This window comes from Artemia franciscana, chromosome 13, assembly GCF_032884065.1.
Source record: "Artemia franciscana chromosome 13, ASM3288406v1, whole genome shotgun sequence".
NCBI lineage: Eukaryota > Metazoa > Arthropoda > Branchiopoda > Anostraca > Artemiidae > Artemia > Artemia franciscana.
The window spans coordinates 40,208,042-40,227,675 of NC_088875.1; the positions used below are offsets into that span (position 1 = coordinate 40,208,042).

Below are 19,634 nucleotides of genomic sequence, written 5' to 3' on the forward strand. Positions count from 1 at the left end.
CGGCGCAATGGTTCTCCTGTCCTCTTGTGTTTAACATTTTTCGAAGCTATTCCATTATTCATTCATTTCAATTTTTAGTTCTTGGCAGTCCCCACAACAATTTTTTTTTGGCAGCCCCCCACAACAAAAAACCTGTACAAAAGAGTCTTTAAAAGCGGGGGGAAACACTAAATCCTGCAAAATCCTACGAAAACTTGTTAGCGTGTGTTTTCGTAAGGTAAAAAAGATGACTCGATACATATAAAAGAAAGAAATATTCTTAGCATGGTTGATTTAACTGAAAACGATATCTTTCATGCAGAAATAGAAGAATAAGCTTTCTAATTTAAGAGCTCATAGTACAGCTCTGCTGATTAGCAAAAACTTCAACAGCCATGTTACAACTGAAATAAATTTGGCAGATAAATCAATGCATGCTTACAAAATTAAACAAAATTCTCTGAGAGGTGATCTGAAAAAATATATGAACAGATTAAGGTTAGTTCATGGTGAAAAAAGTCAGTTTAACAGAGGCCACATTAAATTAGAGTCGACAAATTCAGATTTAAACTTTTATCAGATCAGAAGACTTTTGTCTCAGAGTAAGAAAGAAATTACAAGAATGAGCATCAAATCAGTGTTTAACCTTGCAAATATCCTTTCAGTCATTTTTGAGAATTATGGAGGAATTGTTACTTGGAACTGAAGGATTTGTAGACTTATTAACTACAAAACAGACAATGAATATCGACAAAGAATATCAAGAATATTTATTACTTGTTAGAACAAATCTCAACAGAACAAATGAGTTAAGTAACAAAATCAAAAATTTCATCAAAAGTGTTAAAACGAGCTTTTAAGGCTGTAGAATTGGAAAAAGCCGGGCCAAAAACGCAGAACAGATGTATCAAGAACATGCTACAGAGTTGATAAAGAATCATATCAAACTTGCAAAACAAATATATTAAGTATGTAATGACTTTCTCTTTTCATTTATACCTTTTTCATCTATTTTCAATTTTCATTTAACAACACTGGAATAACGGATCGTTTAGATTGCTGTTCAATATTCTAATTTGATGAATGCTTATACTCCTGTTTCTTTGGCAAATAGTGATATAAGCACAAGGTTACAACGTCATAAGGTTCTCCATTTGTTTTCTCAGTTGAAAACTGTGAAAACAGTAATTTTCGATTCTTCTAACTAACTAGGAGGCCAAAACATACCGGAGCTTGATTCGCAGACGTCACTTGTTGATTTAAAGATTGATTTTGCAGAAAAGGCTATCAAAGTTAATTCTGAGATTACTGATATCCGATTCACAATCGATGAATGGTTGATTTAACTGAAAACGATATCTTTCATGCAGAAACAGAAGAATAAGCTTTCTAATTTAAGAGCTCATTGTACAGCTCTGCTGATTAGCGAAAACTTCAACAGCCATGTTACAACTGAAGTAAATTCGGCTATTTTACTCTTAAACAAAACTTAATGATAATTATTACCTGTATGAGAGCCTTCAGAGTTCCTTTTATTAAAATTTGATTTACAATATTGGATGGTAAAACACGTCACAAAAAAACACATTTGAAATTCAAAATTGAAAGCACAGAAGAGAATAAAAATCCAAATAAGACCATGACTTGAGGTATTCGATGGGATAATATCAACCGTACTTAAGTAAGGCACCGGGGACTAAATACTACAGGAGGAAGAAAGAATATGAGACAAGGGTTTTAGACCAAATTAGCCTGTGTATCATGACAGAGCAGCTTTTTTTCTCTTGGATTACATGTTCTTGGGATGTACTGCTTCCACGGTTCTCAGATAATTTTACAATATAACCTACAAGGGTGTAGAAGAAAGTTTGAAAACCCAGACTAGGCTTGGGACGAGATTTTATGACCAAAAATATTTTTGGGTCTATTTTAAGTTAGCCAGTACAGAAGCTTCAGGGTGAGTTTGATGGAGGAGAACCAGATCGGAATGTTCCTGCCATAAGCACAGTGGCGCAACTGTGCTTCCTATGTTTCAAAGATTATCTTTATTTATTATTTTTACTGAAATTATTTTGGTATTCTCAATACCAAAACCAGAATCATAATCAAACTTAGGTGTTTACACCTATAATAGCTGCAAGCACACTTGAAATAGCTCTGAAAATTTTTATTATTGGTAAAACTTTGTCAAAGTAAGAAATTGTTACCTGAAAGTCATTGCCAGTCTACACTTGGCAACAATAGCAGGCCTCATAACAGTGTCATTTTTCTCTATTAGTGAACTGACACATGACGCAATAAAGTCCATCTGCTCTTTTGACATTCTGTAAGTCGGAAAGAAGAGCTCATGGTCGGAAGCTTCCATTTCTTTTGTTAATGCCTCATACATGCCATGCTTCTCTCGCAGCTAAAAAACAACAAAAAAACATTAATGTATAGCCTAATACCATCTTTTTGTGAGTCAACATTACTGCATTGCCTACACTGATGGTTAATATGACAAAGCTGGTTGTCACTACTAAGATCACAAAAATAAAATCAGCTATTTGCCAGACTAACCATTAAAAAAGGCTGGCGAGATTGCCTTCTGGACACGCAGTAACACAATGCAAAAATTATGTTGGGAAAATGGGAAACACAAAAACTATCAACCTAGTGCCCTCAATTCAAACTAGAGAGCCTTGAGAAACTAGAGAGCAATGAGATTTGACAGTTTCTAAAGAGATAAAAGCGACAACACTCAATATTATTCTGGGCAGGCTAACAGAGTATCAGAGTCTGTGTAGACAGTTATTATACTTAAAGAATTAGGTAGATATCACATAGATATTTAATATCTCCCTGTTTACTCTCCCTGCTGCAGGAGGAGAATGCAGTCCAAAATGACTCCGGAAGGAGCTGAGAAGGGGTATCCAACTGTATCCAACCTCAACTTTATATAAAAGGACTTGTCCTGAAAATCCTACAAGGAAAATTCTGTGCAGTACAAAGCGGGTCCTAGGACCTAGGACCAGGCTCTCAGCCTAGGTCACTCAGGATATGAAAAGTTGGCACCTCATTGTGACTGCTACTGAAATTTCTTTTCAGCCTCTTTAGAGGCGTTTTTCCGTGCTCCCACAAACAGTTTGTGGGTCGATTGTGGGGCCCACAAATGTGTTTCCGCGACCAACAAGAAAAACGCCATAGGTCAGGTTTGAGCTTGAGGTTGTATTTAAGGCTGGGTATCATCCTGCTGGCCTTTCCTGCAACAGGAGCTGTAGCCTGGCTATAGCAGTCCTGCAGCCTGCCTGCAGTGTAGGAGAGATGGTCAAATGACTGCAAAATCCTAACTTTACCTGAAAAGATGGCCTGACCCAGAATCTCCTCTTTCTTCTGTCTCTTTTTTTTCTTCGGTGCTTTTAAAAGCAGCAACAATCAATAATGATGCTGTGGCTGCTATCATAATATTCCTGTTGGTTTCATCCATGCTTACAAAATTTTCAAATTTTCTGCCAAAAGGACAAGAATCTTTTCCAACTTTTCCCTCTGTGTGTAAACATGAATCCTGTCTCCGAGACAGGATTCCCGTTAAGTTTTCCTCTCCGTGTAAACGCAGCATAATTTAAGAGCTCATTGTACAGCTCTGCTGATTAACAAAAATTTCAACAGCCATGTTACAACAAGCCTTGTTGTTGACACTACAAGCCTTTGCGAATTTAGTAACGAATCTGATCGAGTATCCTTCACATGGGAGATACGAGCCCATAAATACGAAAGCTAAGGTGGTTTGAAACCTAAGAGTGTAAGTCGTTAATTCTATGCCTTATGATAGATTTTGGTCTGAATATGATTACCTGATAAAATACATTTTTGGATCCAAAATGAAGTGCAAACTTCAAAACAAGTAAATAAAATAATCAGTGTTTCGGTAATTTGATGAATTCAAAGATTACTAATAAAAAATGAACCATAGAATTTCATTTAAGAAAGATTTTCGAAGTTTAATTACTTAGTAATTTTTGCAAAGGCTGGTCTTCAAAATTATGGAGGGAGAACACCTTCAAATATTTTGGAGGAATACCCTCCAAATATTTTGAATAAAGAACTCTTTCATATGTTTTGGAGGGAGGACCCTTCAAAGACTGAAAGCAGAAACCTTATTCGGTTAATGTGATTATTTTTCATCCATTGCTCGGAGTAATAGTCGTTTTCAGGAGTGAAAAATTACCATTCTACTCTTTGGGATGCATAAGGCACGTTATTCTTACTTTTTCTGAAATTTCTGTTCTTTTTAGCTTTAACGCAATTAAATAGAATTTAAAAGAGGGTAGCTTCTCAAGAAGGTATTTTAACAACTTTAATCGTAAGGCGCTCTCTTTAGCTACTAACCTTATTGATTTATGCTGATAGAATGTATTTTGCCTGTTCCGTATTGCATGTGTAGAAATTTTATTGTTTTCTTATTAATGTTATGTTGTCCTAAAGTACAAAATATCAAATTTTATTAAGATCCGATCATTCGTTCGTAACTTAAAGATACCTCATGTTTTCTAATTTTTCCAAATTAACCTTCCCTCCACTACCCCCCAGATGGTCGAATCAGGGAAGCGACTATTTCTAATTTAATCTGGTCTGGTTCCCAATACGGATGCCAACTTTTATTTTCCTAGCTTATCTTGAAGTGCCCGAACTGATAAAACTGGGTACCGACAGACCAACCGACCATCCGACAGAAGGACAGAAATTGCGATTGCTATATGGCACTTGGCCGGCGAGCAAGTGCCACAAAAGGGAATGAATGTGAAATTAAAATTTCTTCATGGACAACGTAATTCAAATAAAATATTATTTTCGAAAAATAAAATTCATTTTTCGGCCCCAATCATTACCATTTTGTCAAGCCAATCTTGTCTCTTCTACAATTAACATGATCAAATAGCCCATAACACGATTGGCAATACTTATCTTCAAAAATTAATTGCTTAAAATCACTTATCAAAAACTCGCAAAAATTAGCCGTGTCTAACCTTAAATTAATAATAACATTAATTCTAGAAGGAAAATCACAAGGCTGTGTCCAACAGTTCTGACGATATTTTTCGTTGTTTATGCAACAGCTCAAGATGTCGTAAAGCATGAAATCATATTTAAGGCATAAATAAGAAAAATAAGAGGATGAAAAAAGGAATCTTACCTTTAATTTTTAAATATAGGCTAATACGTCACATGATACTCTAAAAGTAAAAATTACGTTTATTATACAAATTGTATATACATATAAGGTTGTACATTAATGAACATATAAAGTTGTACCATGAGCTATAACTATGTTCTTTACCTCATCCGGTAAAGAGAGGGAAGTCATATTTTTAACATGTGCATTTTTTTTTCTTTTCTTTTTTTGAGTTGACCACATATATACTCAACGAAAAAAATTTCCAGTCCTCTTTCCTTTTTTTCAGATCACAATCGTATATTCATCTGTTGAGTTCCTGCCTTTTTCGAGTTCCTTGTATCCTATGCACTTATAACGATGGCCTATTTCTAGTTTTGTGATACTGCTGATGAAACAAACATTCGAAAAAGCAATACAATTAATTGAGCATACGCATCGTTCTTTTCATAAAATAGTTCCTTTAATCCTTGCGCTTATTTGTGTACCAGTTTTGTGATGTTGTTGATGAAACAAGCATTCGAAGATGCAATACAATTATTTGAGTGTTCTTCTATATTCAAAAAAGGTGTTCTTCTATATTCGCTACAAGCCAATCATAATGCTTGGAAGCTAATCATGAAATTAGACCCTAAACCATTCGACACATTATTTAAGTAAGTCATTAGATTAGAGAAAAATACTAACGAACTTAAGGAATCCATATTTCAATTTTTGAGATTGGATAAGGTCTACATTCAGTAGGAACTTACAAGATAAATTGGAAAGAAATCCCGCTACCTATGATCCCAAAACTTGTCAACATTTATAACTGATTATTTCGATAAAGATGGACTAAAGTAACATGGCATTAGGAGCCGATACAGGAGGAAACAAAATTAAAAGCTCTATAAAGGATATCGAGAATTCTCAAGGCGAATATGCTTTCCCACAATCTACTAAAAGCCCCGTAAACCCATTACCCTTCTGGGCTTTATCCTATTTTGGGAATAAGGATTTTAGTGATATTCAAGCGGCCTATTTCCGTTTTTGTAAATATCTCACTCGAATAGATATTCGAGTGGCCTATTTTTGTTTTTTTTAAATATCTTCCCTATCTTCTTCTTTGGTATAGGAACCGGAAAATAACAAGCATGTGGGACCCACTATACTTTGATCCCCCCTAATATCCAAATATATAGCCCAAATTTGTTTCTAAAGTATTTTATTTTGAATCTTACTTTGGTATATTTCATTAGGGTGAGTGTCAGAGAAACAGGTTCTACTTAGATGAAGAATATTAGGTCGGGGCTAAATGATACAAGTACCGAATTTTTCTTTTTTTCTCAGTAAAAATATGAAAAAACAGCAGTTTCAAATTTAGGACGGGATTATTATTTAAAAATTATTGGTAAATATTTCTTTCCTTTGCATGTTGGCGCATGTTGTGTCCAGCTGATCGACGCATGTGGTAGATGTTGTGGTCGTTTTGGTAATTGCCTGGCACAGCAAACTGCGGACATTAGTAAGTCAGCACCACTGGATCTTCGAGTAAATGTTACAATAAACAAGTAGTAGTTTTTTATATATGATTTTACATTCAATACATTATATAATTTGCTCTTCTTTTAAATGACGTGAAGGAGCTCCTGCTTATCAGTTCTTCAGGGAACAGGTTCCATGACCTTGCACAATTTATACTAGGATCAAAATTCGATCGTACACTCGAGTTAAAGTATATTTGCAGGTTTGATAACAAGTTTTACCTTCCGAATAATATTGACAAGCTGACAGATTTACACGACAAGCTTTGGCAAGTCATTTATCGGGGTTTGTCGCCTCACTGTGGTTTGATTCGTTAGTTTTATTAGTTTCATTTATTTAATATTATTATTGTTTAATTGTTATTGCTAACAATTATGTGTATTGTTATTGTTGATTTTCGTTTTTGAATAACATTTTTTTGTATGTGCGTTTCCTGCACTATTTATCTTGTGATGTAAGAGGGTTATAAATAAATATTATTATTATTATTATAACCAGAGAAAAGAAATTCTACAACAGAAATTATCCAACGTTCAATGAGTTCAAACAACAAAGAGAGATAAAACCACAAAAAAAAACCTCAAACGAGACTGCGGCCAGTAGAGTTACCAGGTATATGCATATTCCTCTATGAATTATAGAAACCAAGTTACCAATTCCAAACGAAAACAGACCGAATCAACTAAATCAGAAGTTGAAACAACAACAATAATAGAAACAGTATTTGAAACAAAGACAGAACTATTTGAAAGTAACTCTACAATCCCACCCAAAAATGAACACAACGACGAACGAAATCGAAACTTCTATCCCAACAACCACATCAAAATCTGATACGCAAACCGAAGAATTGCAATCTTTAGTATTGGAAACTACCAAAAATATGGTCTCCGACCAAATTGAAATCAATCATGAAACACCACGAAGTGCTGACAAAATAACCCACCAAGAACCAGCGAAACTTGCATGATGCATACGGACCAGATTTGCAACAATAACAAAAACAACATCCTTTGGAGAAATCCATACAAAATGAAAAGCAAAACCCCCACAGTCGATAGGGATTATGGCATTCATGCTAGTGAAAGGGGAAAAGGATCTTCCCATGACGAATATTTTCACAAGGAAATTTTGACAATAGATAATAGAATAACATGCGCAGGACTATCCAAAACCAATGAGCCGAGTTACTAAGGGCCAAGGTTTGTTTTTTAATTAGGTTTTAGCTATTGTTAACATGAAAAGCCTATCTAACAGAAGTAAGACATTGGTCAGAATATATAAAGCCGTCTTCAATTTCAGTTTGAATTTGCCAATTTCCCAGTGTAATGCCAGACTCTCAATTACACTATTTACATAGAAGGCTAGAAAATCTACAGTTGAAATCTGACATTTAACTTTCTCCTAAAGTCTCAATATTTGAGAAAAATTTCGAGCAGCTTAAGCTTAATGTACTTTTAGACACAATCAGGAAACGGAGCAACAATGCAGATCGATTTAGAACCCATTCTTGTAACAGACATAATACGGAACTCCAAACAATGGAATCAGCTCATCTTGGAACCCTGATAAAACTTCTATCAGTTTCGCAATCATCTATAGGAGGATTTCTTTTTAAACCATACTGATTGAAAATGTTACACTCATTTTTGTTAAAATTAGTGCAGAGAATCTTTCTTTCTTTCGGTTGTTAGTGTAGGTTAGCAATGTTTGAGTACTTAATAATGATAGATGGTAATAAGCTTACCTAAGCTATGGATGTAAGGTGATTGAATTTTTCTAACGATAATTTCAACAGGACCTGTGCCTGTCATCATCAGGTTAAATTCAAATTTCTTGCCAGAAAGTAAAATTACTAAATAAAAAAAAAACTAAAAACACTGAACAACACTAATGATGAGCCAAACCTGGAATTATTGTTGTGCCATGGCCCGAATTTTGGTAGAGGCATTTATGACTGCTGTCCTAGTAGATCTTAAAGAGGTTAGGCCTATAGGAAGGGGGTGGTGTTTTTTGTGAATTTTCAATTTATGGGTGACGGGTTCCCAAATTTCGCTAATGTGAAACTCACCATTGTCTTTATTGATGGCTGGTTTATTTTTAGCAAATTCCAAAGCTTCTCTGATTTTCTGCTTTAAGAGTTGTGGGACAATAGCAATAAGTTGGGCTTGGTCAAACTCAATGGAGTGGGAAGGGTTTGCAAAGATATGATGAGCCAATGCAGAGAAATTATTTCCTCCTTTAGCTTTGTCTTTTTAAGGCAGGCATCAATGGAGTCAGCATGTTCTTTTCAGGAAGCTTGACTTTAAGGTGTTTTTTCCCTCTGGAAGGACTATCTCCTCCTTCGTGAACAAAGGCAAGGACAAGATTACTTCAGATCCACCAGGGGTATATGAAATTCCTTGTAGTTGTGGTGATACCTATATAGGCCGTACCATGAGACTTCTACATCACCGATTAAAAGAACATTTACCATCTATCATTATTATGTATAAAAGTCAGTTGATTTTGTCTGTGATGAAAAATGAATAAAATATCCAACTAGTTTCTCCCTTTTGTTTTTATTGCAGTGTCTTTCTCTGACTTGTATTTGTTTCAAGTTTAGTTTGACAGATTTTTTTTATGACTTTTGAATTAGCTTATTATAGTTTATTTATTGACTGATAATAAATATTGTGGGTTCCATCCAGTCCAATTTTGCCTAAGACCAAATTTACCATATAAAGTGGTAAAAAAAAAAATAGGATTCCTTAAAAATATGTGCCTCTTCAGTTGAAAAAACAAGGAATACCAGATCCACGAGACAAGACATACTAGAAGACGAAACTGACAAATAAAACTGCAGCAAACTAGCAGTTTGCATGAACCTCAGATTGTAAAAAATTAAAACTAGGCTTTCTAATATTTTTCAAAGTTAGTTTTAGTGTCAAATATTTACAAAATACTAACAGCTCACCACAGCACCAAGTCGCCAGAGGCCGACATAGCCTCTGGACAGTATAGGACAGTGTGGTTTTCTATAAGAAATAGGTTATAAGAACGAGAAAGGAAATTACAAAGACACTAGCCTGATTTCTGTAGGAAAAATACTTAGTAATATGAAAACGTTGTAGATAAAATCTTAAGAAAAGGACTGCATCTAAAAAGCGGATTATATATGACTGAAATTGTGAAGTACTTAGTCCAGCATTCAATTAGTTTGACTTGTGAAATATAAATCCTGCAGAATTTGTCGAAAAGCTAATTTTTCTTTGGATTTTTCTGATAAGTTTTTGAATACAGATGAATTTGAAATGATTTGATTAAGATCATTTGAATGCAGCAATTTGGGATGTCGGAGTATCGTGGAAAAATTTGACAGGCTCCCACGCTCCACCGGGCTCCCTCCACAAGGGTGTCTGCCACCACATAACGTGGTCCTGTCCACTAAAGATAAGTAACTTTCGATTTGTTACATTATTACTTTCATTATGGTACAGTTTCAGAAGGGAGATTTAGAAGTAGTTCAGTTAAAGGGATACCCCCTCTGGCCAGTTCAGATTTTTAGCATCACAAATCGAGGAAAGTCTACACCAAAATTCGTTGCATTTTGCTACGGATCTCATGACTCTCAGAATGTGGTGGAAGCAAATCTTCTGACTTATGATACCAAACGCTTGAGAACTTCGGAAAGTACAACTAAGGGCGTAAATCATGCTTATCGAGAGTGTGCATCCTCCCCTGATACTTATTTCCAGTTTCATAAAAAGTAAGTTACAAATAGCCCAGGTACTGATTTAACTGCCTCGAGCAAAACTTCTGAGCTTCGAAATCAGCTTACTTTAGCGCAACATGAAGTAGCAAAGCTTAAGGCTGGCCAAGCTAAAGAAATTGAGAAAAAAGTTCAGAAAAATGTTACTTCCATGGCAGGAGCAGAAGGCTCATCACAGTAAGCCAGTCTAAACCCAGAACTGATTGTTTCGGAAATTAATGATTCGATCACGCTAGAATACAACGGAAATTTTGAGAAAGTTGAAAAATTGTTTTCATCTCTGAATAGCCAAATTCAGTCAATAGAGCTTCGAATTGCTACTATTGAGGAAAAGCTTGACGATTACGAACAGGAGCGTTTGCTTGATTCTTTGTTTTTATTTTTATTTTTTTAGTGAAACAGGACTTCGGAGCTGACCTGGGTACTACTGTTCTGGATGTAGCAAAGAAAATGGCTATAAATGTTCAGAACAGGTTCTGAACAGGTGTTGTCGGTGAACCGCTTTAGACTAACGAACGCGACGGCGACGCCTATTGCGACAGTTCTAGATAAATTCGTGACTAAAAATATGGCGTATACTGTTTTCAAATAAAAAATTTCAAAGTTAGAATTTTTAAGTCGATAAAAAAATGTTTCGTGATGATGGCAGGAGATCTAAATTATATTAACCTGAAAAACCATTTGTATCCAACTACATATTTCTAATGTTCGTCTTCCTAGTTACCATTGTTCTATCGAATTTTCGCATTACATTTGCCATCAGCGACACCCAGATAATTAGAAAAGAGGCCGGAATATTAAGCTGTGCTAATCAAATCGAAATGATTTACTACTATGAATCAGTGTTCTACGACTCTCGTCAGTGTTCTACAGCAGACCGATCACTAATTGACGCAATATTTTACCGAATAAGACAATTCTTTAAGGTTGACAAAATGCTACTGTTAAAATGTACTAACAAGGAATTATCAAGTGTATCCAAACTATAACCAAGAGTCAACGTCGATAGAAGATAAGTGTATTTGCCACGCAAACTACAGGATCGACAAGGATATCGTGTGTGAAGCTTCGGAAATAGGTAAGAACTGGCTAAACACCAGTTTAGCTTAGGTTAAATTAATGAAGTTTGAATATACACAAACTGGAGATATTTTCTAAACTTTACCTTTTCGTATAGCATTCCAATATAATAGCCAAAAAGAAAGTATAACAGTATCCACGCTACATATAAACAGCGAATAGAGAGAAGAAAATGTTCAGAAATTAACTGAGCAGCCAAACTTGTCAAGTAGCTAAATGTAAGTAAATCCGCCAGAAAGAAATTATAGTAAGTATAGTAGCCAAAAAGAGAGTATAACAGTATCCACGCTAAAAAAAAATACACAGCGTCAATAGAGAAAAACTGTTCAGAAATTAGCAGAGTAGCCAAATTTGCCAAGCAGCCAAATGTAAGTGTAACAGCTAAAAATAAAGTATAGTAGCAAAAAAGAAAGTATAACAGTATCCCAGCTAAGAAATACCCAGCGTCAATAGAGAAAAAAAACGTTAAGAAATTAAATAAAAAAACAAGTTTTTTAACTGAAAGTATATGGGGTAACTGAGTAACCAAATTTACCAAGTAGCCAAATGTAAGTATAACAGCCAAAAAGAAAGTATGTAAGTATTGTAGCCAAAAGAAAGTAAAACAGTATCCACAAAAAAATGCCCAGCGTCAATAGAGAAAAAAATTCAGAAATTAACAGAGCAGCCAAATCTGCCAAGTTGGCAAATGTAAGTATAACAGCCAACAAGAAAACATAGTGAGTATATTAGTCAAAAATAAAAGTATAAGAGTATCAACACTAAAAATACCCAGCGTCAATAGAAAAAAATGTTTAGAAATTAACTGAGTAGCAAAATCTGCCAAGTAGCTAAATGTGAGTATAACAGCCAAAAAGAAAGCAGAGTAAGTATAGTAGCCAAAAAGAAAGCATAACAGTATCAACACTAAAAATACCAAGCGTCAATAGAGAAACAGAGTTCAGAAATTAAATAAAAGAGCAATTGTTTTTAATTGAAAGTATACGGAGTAACTGAGTAGCTAAATCTGACAAGTAGCAAATTGTATAATAGTATAATTAAAAATATTATTTAAGAAATCAAATAGTATAATAGCCAAAAAGAAAGTATATAAGTATAGCAGACAAAAAGAAAGTATAACAGTATCCAAGCTAAGATTACCCAGCGTCAATAGATAAAAAATATTCAGAAATTAACCAAGTAGCCGAAATAAAACTTTCTCTTTGGCTGTTATACGGTAAAATTATAGCAAACAGTATAACTGGCTTTCGTATAAAGTGAATATACCACCCGATGATTTTCTTACGCTCTTTACAAATATAATAATCGCTTCTAACTCAAATTCATATTTAAGCACTTTTTGACCTCTTAAAAATGACCTGAATATGGGCTATAAAAAGGCTAAAAACATTGGTCTCAAACCTTAAATACCTTATAACATTGATCTCAAACTTACTGCTTCATTATAAATCCATTTTTATAATGTTATATAACCCACAAGCACTGATTTTCCAATATTAATTTGGATAAATTAATTTTTCCAATGTTATGACGTTTTCTTCTTCCTTGACATCAAATTTTAAAATAAAGGCATGCGTTTTTGGTCGAAAATATGAAAACCGACGGAAGAAGGTGTAGATAAATATTCCACGAGGTTTCAATCCTATCCAAAGTGATATTTAAATTTACAAATATTGAAAATGCCTGCAAATTCAAGCTGTGGAGGTTCCAAAATCAAGCTATTTGAGGCTGCAATTAAATTTTTGCACAAGGATGATGATAGTATTGATTTTTTCAGGAGTGTTTTTTTTTTATTTTACCGTTAATAACAAAGTTTAAATAATTCAATTAATTATCATAATTATTAACATTAATTATACTAATTAATGATTTTATTAATTAATTATTTTATTAATTTAATTAATGAAACAATGATAATTAATGATATGATTTTTTTATTGATTTTTTATTTTGCTGTTATTAACAGTTAGAATAATTCCACCAGTTATGTTAATTATAAACATTAATTATACAAATTATTAAGTAAACATTAAGTCAATATCAGTAATATGTTCTGTACAAATCTATATACATATATATGAATATATATATATATATATATATATATATATATATATATATATATATATATATATATATATATATATATATATATATATATATATATATATATATATATATATATATATATATATATATATATATATATATATATATATATATATATATATATATATATATATATATATATATATATATATATATATATATATTGCTGTTTTGTAATGTGTATATTTTTTTATATTTCTTAAGTTTGTACTGTGCATATTTATATTTATATTATAAGTATACTTATCAATTTTCTAACTTTCTTCATTTCTTTTTTTCACATCTTTAATAACATACTAATATAATCACTGCTGCAAATGAATCGAAATAAAAGAAACATGCTGTTCATTTCAAATATGATATTTCAATATATCATGTATTTTTTTTTTCTAATGTCTTCTATTCTCAGGGCTCAAGGTGTTCTGCCAACTGAAGCAATTTGTCCCCGCTGTCAGACCCCCTGTTCGCACTATACTTCCCCATCAAATAATAAATGGATATACAATAACTATGTTCGACTCCCACGTTCAAAAATGAGGACACAATGCAACTTCTTTGTGAGTGATAGGAAGGGAAGTTTTCTACATTTCGTCAAACTGCCGCCAAATTAAGCCCTCATATTTATTGCATTTTATTTTACTGACATGTGGGTGCACCGTTCAGCAATGTTAGAACTGGATATCACCTTAAACACAAGTGTGTACTGGAAGTCTTGGTGTAGTGAGGTGCTGGAGAATTGGGTAGGACACCAGGAGCCAATAGGAGGTGAGAGTATTGTTGTCGAAATAGACGAAAGTGTGATGATTCGAAGAAAATATAATAGGGGGAGGCCTATCAGCCAGGTTTTGGTATTTGGAGAAATCGAGCAGGGTGAGCAAGAAGAAATTTATTCTACCTCTATTAGATGGTGGTGAGACTCTGAGAAGGGATAAAGAAACTCTAATCCCTCTCATTCAAAAATACATAAGGCTGAGTTCAATAATGATGAGCGACTGCTGGGCAACATACTCCAGTCTTTCACAACTCGGCTTTACTCACCACCCAAATTAATAACTCCAACAACTTTGTTGACCCTGATGATGCGACCATCCACACCCAATGTGTTAAGAGGCTATGGCGCTCTCTTAAGAAAAGTTGCAAAAGGTATGGGATGAGGAGTCTGTATTTTAAGCACTATATTGCTAGATTTCTCTTCCTCGAAGCCTATGAGCCAGAAGAGCACCTGCATTATTTTTTAATTAAAGCAAAAAGCTTTACCCCTCCACCCATTCCTATAGATCATATTGAAAACCATAAAATGAAGGGGTTGTCTATAACATAGTACTTGAATTTCTATACATTCTTTTGCTTTTTGCGTTAGGTAATGACTGATTTTTTTACCGTTACCATTACCATTAGATAATGGCTGCAATGGCTATAGTAAGGCAACCTGCCACAGTTTTGATTTTTAAAAACCTTTGCTACCTCTCAATCTTACAGAAAAGATTAAGCAGGACATGAGTTGCTAAAATACTTTTAGACAAATTTTGAATATTCCAGTTTTTGAAACTAACATTAATAAGCAGCAATCGCAGTCTAGATTCTGAATAACAAAAGGAAAACTTTTCTTTTAGCTAAAAATTTAAAATCAGAAATGAAGAGCCCGGAAGAGGCGAAAAAGGTAGAAGAAATTCAAAAGATAAGATCGAGGAAAGAACGATCATTTCAGATTGCAGAATTGGCAAAGAGTATATTGTCAAAACATAAATCTTGTCAAGAGGCAGAACAAATATATCAAGTATGTAATGACTTTCTTTTTTCATTTATATCTTTCTCATCTATTTTCAATTTTCTTTTTTTTCTAACAATTCATAGTAACGAGCTGTATTAAGGAGCTAACAGACTCAATAGTAACCAAAACACTCAAAAACAAAATTTTAAATATGTATGTTTCATCAAGTTTAGTGTTACCCATCAAAAGTTAAGAGCTTGCGAAAATTGGCCTTATTTTTCAGAACAAGAGAAAACACCCCCTAAAAGTCATATAATCTCAATGAAAATTACACTATCAGATTCAGAGTATCAGAGGTTTTAATACTGTAGAGTTTTCAAGCTCTTAACTGCAAAAATGTAGCATTTTGTAGTTTTTGTCAAAAGAAAGATCATAAGGATAAAGATCAAAAGAAAGGTCCATAAGCAACGTTCCTGTAAGAACAGTGAGCGAAAGTTTGACATTATGTGTCTGCTTCGTTCGTTTTTTGTTTTGTTTCGTTTTTGTTTCGAAGGAAGCTTTTCGCTCTAGGTTTGAGGCATAATGAATAATATATACATAATTTATATCATATATCAATATAGTAGAAAGAGAGGACGATTAATCAATCATCATAATAATGAATTTTCTAACCCTAGTCATATGGTTATTATTGATCATCGTTGGCATTGTGTACTGTTTTGTTGCGTACTACCACAGTGAACGATCTGCCATGTGGGTAATGATTTACATAAGCGTTGCTGTATGTTTTATTCTTTATATAGTGAGCCCTGACGAAGATAAATAGCAATTTCACTATTCCCAGACTGGTGAGGCGTCAACTAGCCTTGTGCAAGACAATACTTGCCCATGTGCTTTTGGGTATGTCTTCGGCGTCCTTTCAGTTATGAGCCTGCAGATTTCGTTAGCCGTCGCCTCACCAAGGAGCCCTCCAGAGACTCCACGATCTTGTATTTAACTTTTATTGTTTTATTGATGAAAGCCAATAAAGGGCCTAAAAAGGGTTGTAAAAAGGTCGTTTTGAGCGTTGATGGCCACAAGAATCATACATCCTTGAAGTCATCAAAATTTGGGAAAGAAAAAAATATTAACAGAAGGAAAAAAGGATAAGTAAGGCAATAGACAAATGGCCATTGGGCACTCATGCAAAGGTAAGTAACTTGATCAGAACAAACTGCCTATAAAGAAAAGACTAAAAATTTAAAATCAGAAATATCAAACAAAATGAAGAGCCCAAAAGAGGCAAAAAGGTAAAAGATATTCAAGGGATAAGGACGAAGGTAGAACAATTATTCCAGATTACAGAATTGGCAAAGATCCAGGTCAAAAACGCAGAAAAGAAGTATCAAGAACACCTTACAGAGTTGGCAAAGAATCAGATCGAACTCGCAAAACAAATATATAGAAAAAAGAAAAAACAATACGAAATGACGTAAATTTGAGCATACGTCAAATAAATTTTTCAAATAAATTTTGATACGAAAAGCAACTGAAAATATAAAATCTAGGTAAAAAAATTTAACTGAAGTTCAGCATAAATAAAATGAACGTTGGCCAAAACAAGCAAATATGACAATAAGAATAAAAGTGAAACAAACAAGTGAACAAATTGAAAAACATACTTAAAATTAATCCTGATTAATTCTAATTATATCTAGAGGTTCAAAAACGAGCTTCAGTTCACAGAAAAAAAAACCCTTTCAGAATTAGATGTAATATCCTGACAGGAATAAATAAAAGCCTCGACGACTCCAACACAACGTAATATCGAATTAAGAGAGGTTGAAGAACCAAGAAATACAGATATGGTGGGCAAGTCTGGATCGTTCAGGATCGTTGAAAGTGTATAGACAGATAAAGGGTAGTTGGGGGGAGGAGGTATTTTGGAAGGTTGGGTTAAGTAGAGAGGATTTGAAGACTTATTTGGATTGGAGGGGAAATGGATTTTTGATTCGGGAGAAAAGAAAGTATCAAGGGAGAAAAGGGGAGAAGGTAGAATCTATTGCTTGTCCTATGTGTGGATCTCAGGATGAAAGTTTAATACATTTTTTGTGTGAATGTGTCGAATTGAATGATTGGAGGCGAGAGATGTATGGTAAAGAAAAATTGAATGAGATATGGATCCTAGATAGAATGAAAGAGACAAATTTTCTGAGCATTAAAAGGATAGCAAGATTTGTAAGGATTGCAGCGGCACATCGGGAACGTTTTCTTTAAATAGTATTAATTTAATGTAGTTAATTTGGTGTTTGTTTGTTGTTATGTAATTTTCCTATGGCCCAAGGGCTTTTTCTGGAATAAATTAATATTATTATTATTATTATTATTATTATTATTATTATTATTATTATTATTATTATTATTATTATTATTATTATTATTATTATTATTATTATTATTATTATTATTATTATTATCATCGAATTACCTTAATAATAAACGAAGTCCTACTTCAGCCAAAAGATTGGCAAAAAAAAACATCCATAATAGATGCTAAGAGAACAAATAGGAGTAAATAAATAATAATAAGCATAAAAAAACCCAAATATAAGGAAATAAAAAACTCACATAAGAAAGGCAATATGGATCAATAAACATATGTCAAATATTGTATCTGAGATAAAATTAAAAAACAAGTTTTCTTAACTCCAAGTAAGGAGCGACATTAAAACTTAAAACGAACAGAAATTATTCCGTATATGAAAGGGGTTGTCCCCTCCTCAACGTCTCGCTCTTTACGCTAGCTTGAAACTTTTTCACAATTCTATTTTTTCAAACAATAAAAAACTTCAACCAAGTCATTTTGTTGATGAAGTAATTTGTAATTACTTCATCAAAAAAAAAAAAATCTCAAAAAAAAAATCCCAAAAAAAAATTTAACATTTTAGAAGAATTCTGGGATTAATAGGCTATTTTCCAAAATTCATACGAAATTGCGCACAGGTAGCGAAACCGCTAACTGACCGTAAACGACGATACCTACAAAAATCCATAGGTTAACAAAAGGTCAAGATTCCTTACATTATCTGAAAAAAAATACTTATTTCAGAACCCATCTTATCATTACCAGACTTAAAACAGGACAATTTATTGTCACAACCGTCGCCTCAACCAAGGAAATAGGGGCAATCCTCTCCCAAATAATTAACGGGGAACAAAACGTTATAGCGTACGCATCTCGTACCCTAATCCCCAAAGAAAGCAATGACTCAGCTACCCAACTTGAATTATTGTCAATAATTCGCCACCTGGATAAGTTTCAACAATATCTAATGGGAAGAAAATTTAAGCTAAATTCAGACCATAAAAGCGTGAAATATGTACAGAGTTATAAAAAGCCGAGGGGCATACTTGCACGCTGGATCCTAAATATCCAAGATTTAGATTACGAATTTGAATACATTAAGGGGAAACAAAATACCCCCTGTGACTACCTGAGTAGATTCCCAGACGATACTGCCTTAGAAGGTGAAACCGAAGAAATTAATGCATTAAAGACAAAATATACCCCAAAAACAAGAAGTTAAGGCTAAGAACAAATAACCAAATCAAGGAAGAATACAAAGACAGTCCACTCTCATTAAATAGTATAAAAGAATGTCAAAGGAAAGACAAAATCTGTGCTGCCCTAATTGATCAGTTTTTATTCGATGAAGAACTACCTAATGCTATGAAAACATTCAAAAATAAATTGTTAACTTCTAGCATACGAAGCTTCGTTCCTACGACAACACTTATAGCTAGAGTGTTGTCATAAAATTTTGTCGTTCATAGTAAACATAGAGCATAATGTGTCACTGTTTCAATGCCTAAACAGTAAATCTTACGGTATGTGGGAGAGAGAAAATAAGTGTTAAATATTTCCAAGGAGATGGCATTTTTATGATTTGAATGGAATTGTAAAAAGTACGATATGTATATGAATAATTTAGTCTGAATACTTTATCTGGTAGTGAAGGTAATGTGCCAGTGAGGTTTCGACCTATTTATTATTTATAAAAGTTATTATTTATAATTAAGTTTTGTGCTTTATTTTAAAAGCTTATTTGGAAGATTTATATTATTTATGAAAATTATTATCTTTAATTAAATTTTGTGCTTTATTTTGAAGGCTTAAATAATTGCCAAGCGCAATCATAAGATTCAAGAATGTGCCGTAAATAAACAAAATTTGTTAAGTAAAAATCAAAAAGTAAAAAAAAGTGTCTGAAATACAAAACAATAAGAAACTAGAAGAAGCCCTTGAAAATCATCCAAATCAAAGGGAGATTGTCGCAAATTATAGAATT

The 19,634-nt window shown here is 33.4% G+C and overlaps 1 protein-coding gene across 2 annotated transcripts in view; it reads right to left on the reverse strand.

Moving 5' to 3' along the window:
• LOC136034925 (uncharacterized) overlaps positions 1 to 19,634 on the reverse strand; it is a 49,708-nt gene that overhangs the window by 9,444 nt on the left and 20,630 nt on the right. For both annotated transcript variants that reach the window (XM_065716435.1, XM_065716434.1), the window contains one exon: positions 2,187 to 2,386. In XM_065716435.1, coding sequence (XP_065572507.1) covers positions 2,187 to 2,386 — 200 coding nt within the window. The remainder of the gene's footprint in view (positions 1 to 2,186; positions 2,387 to 19,634) is intronic.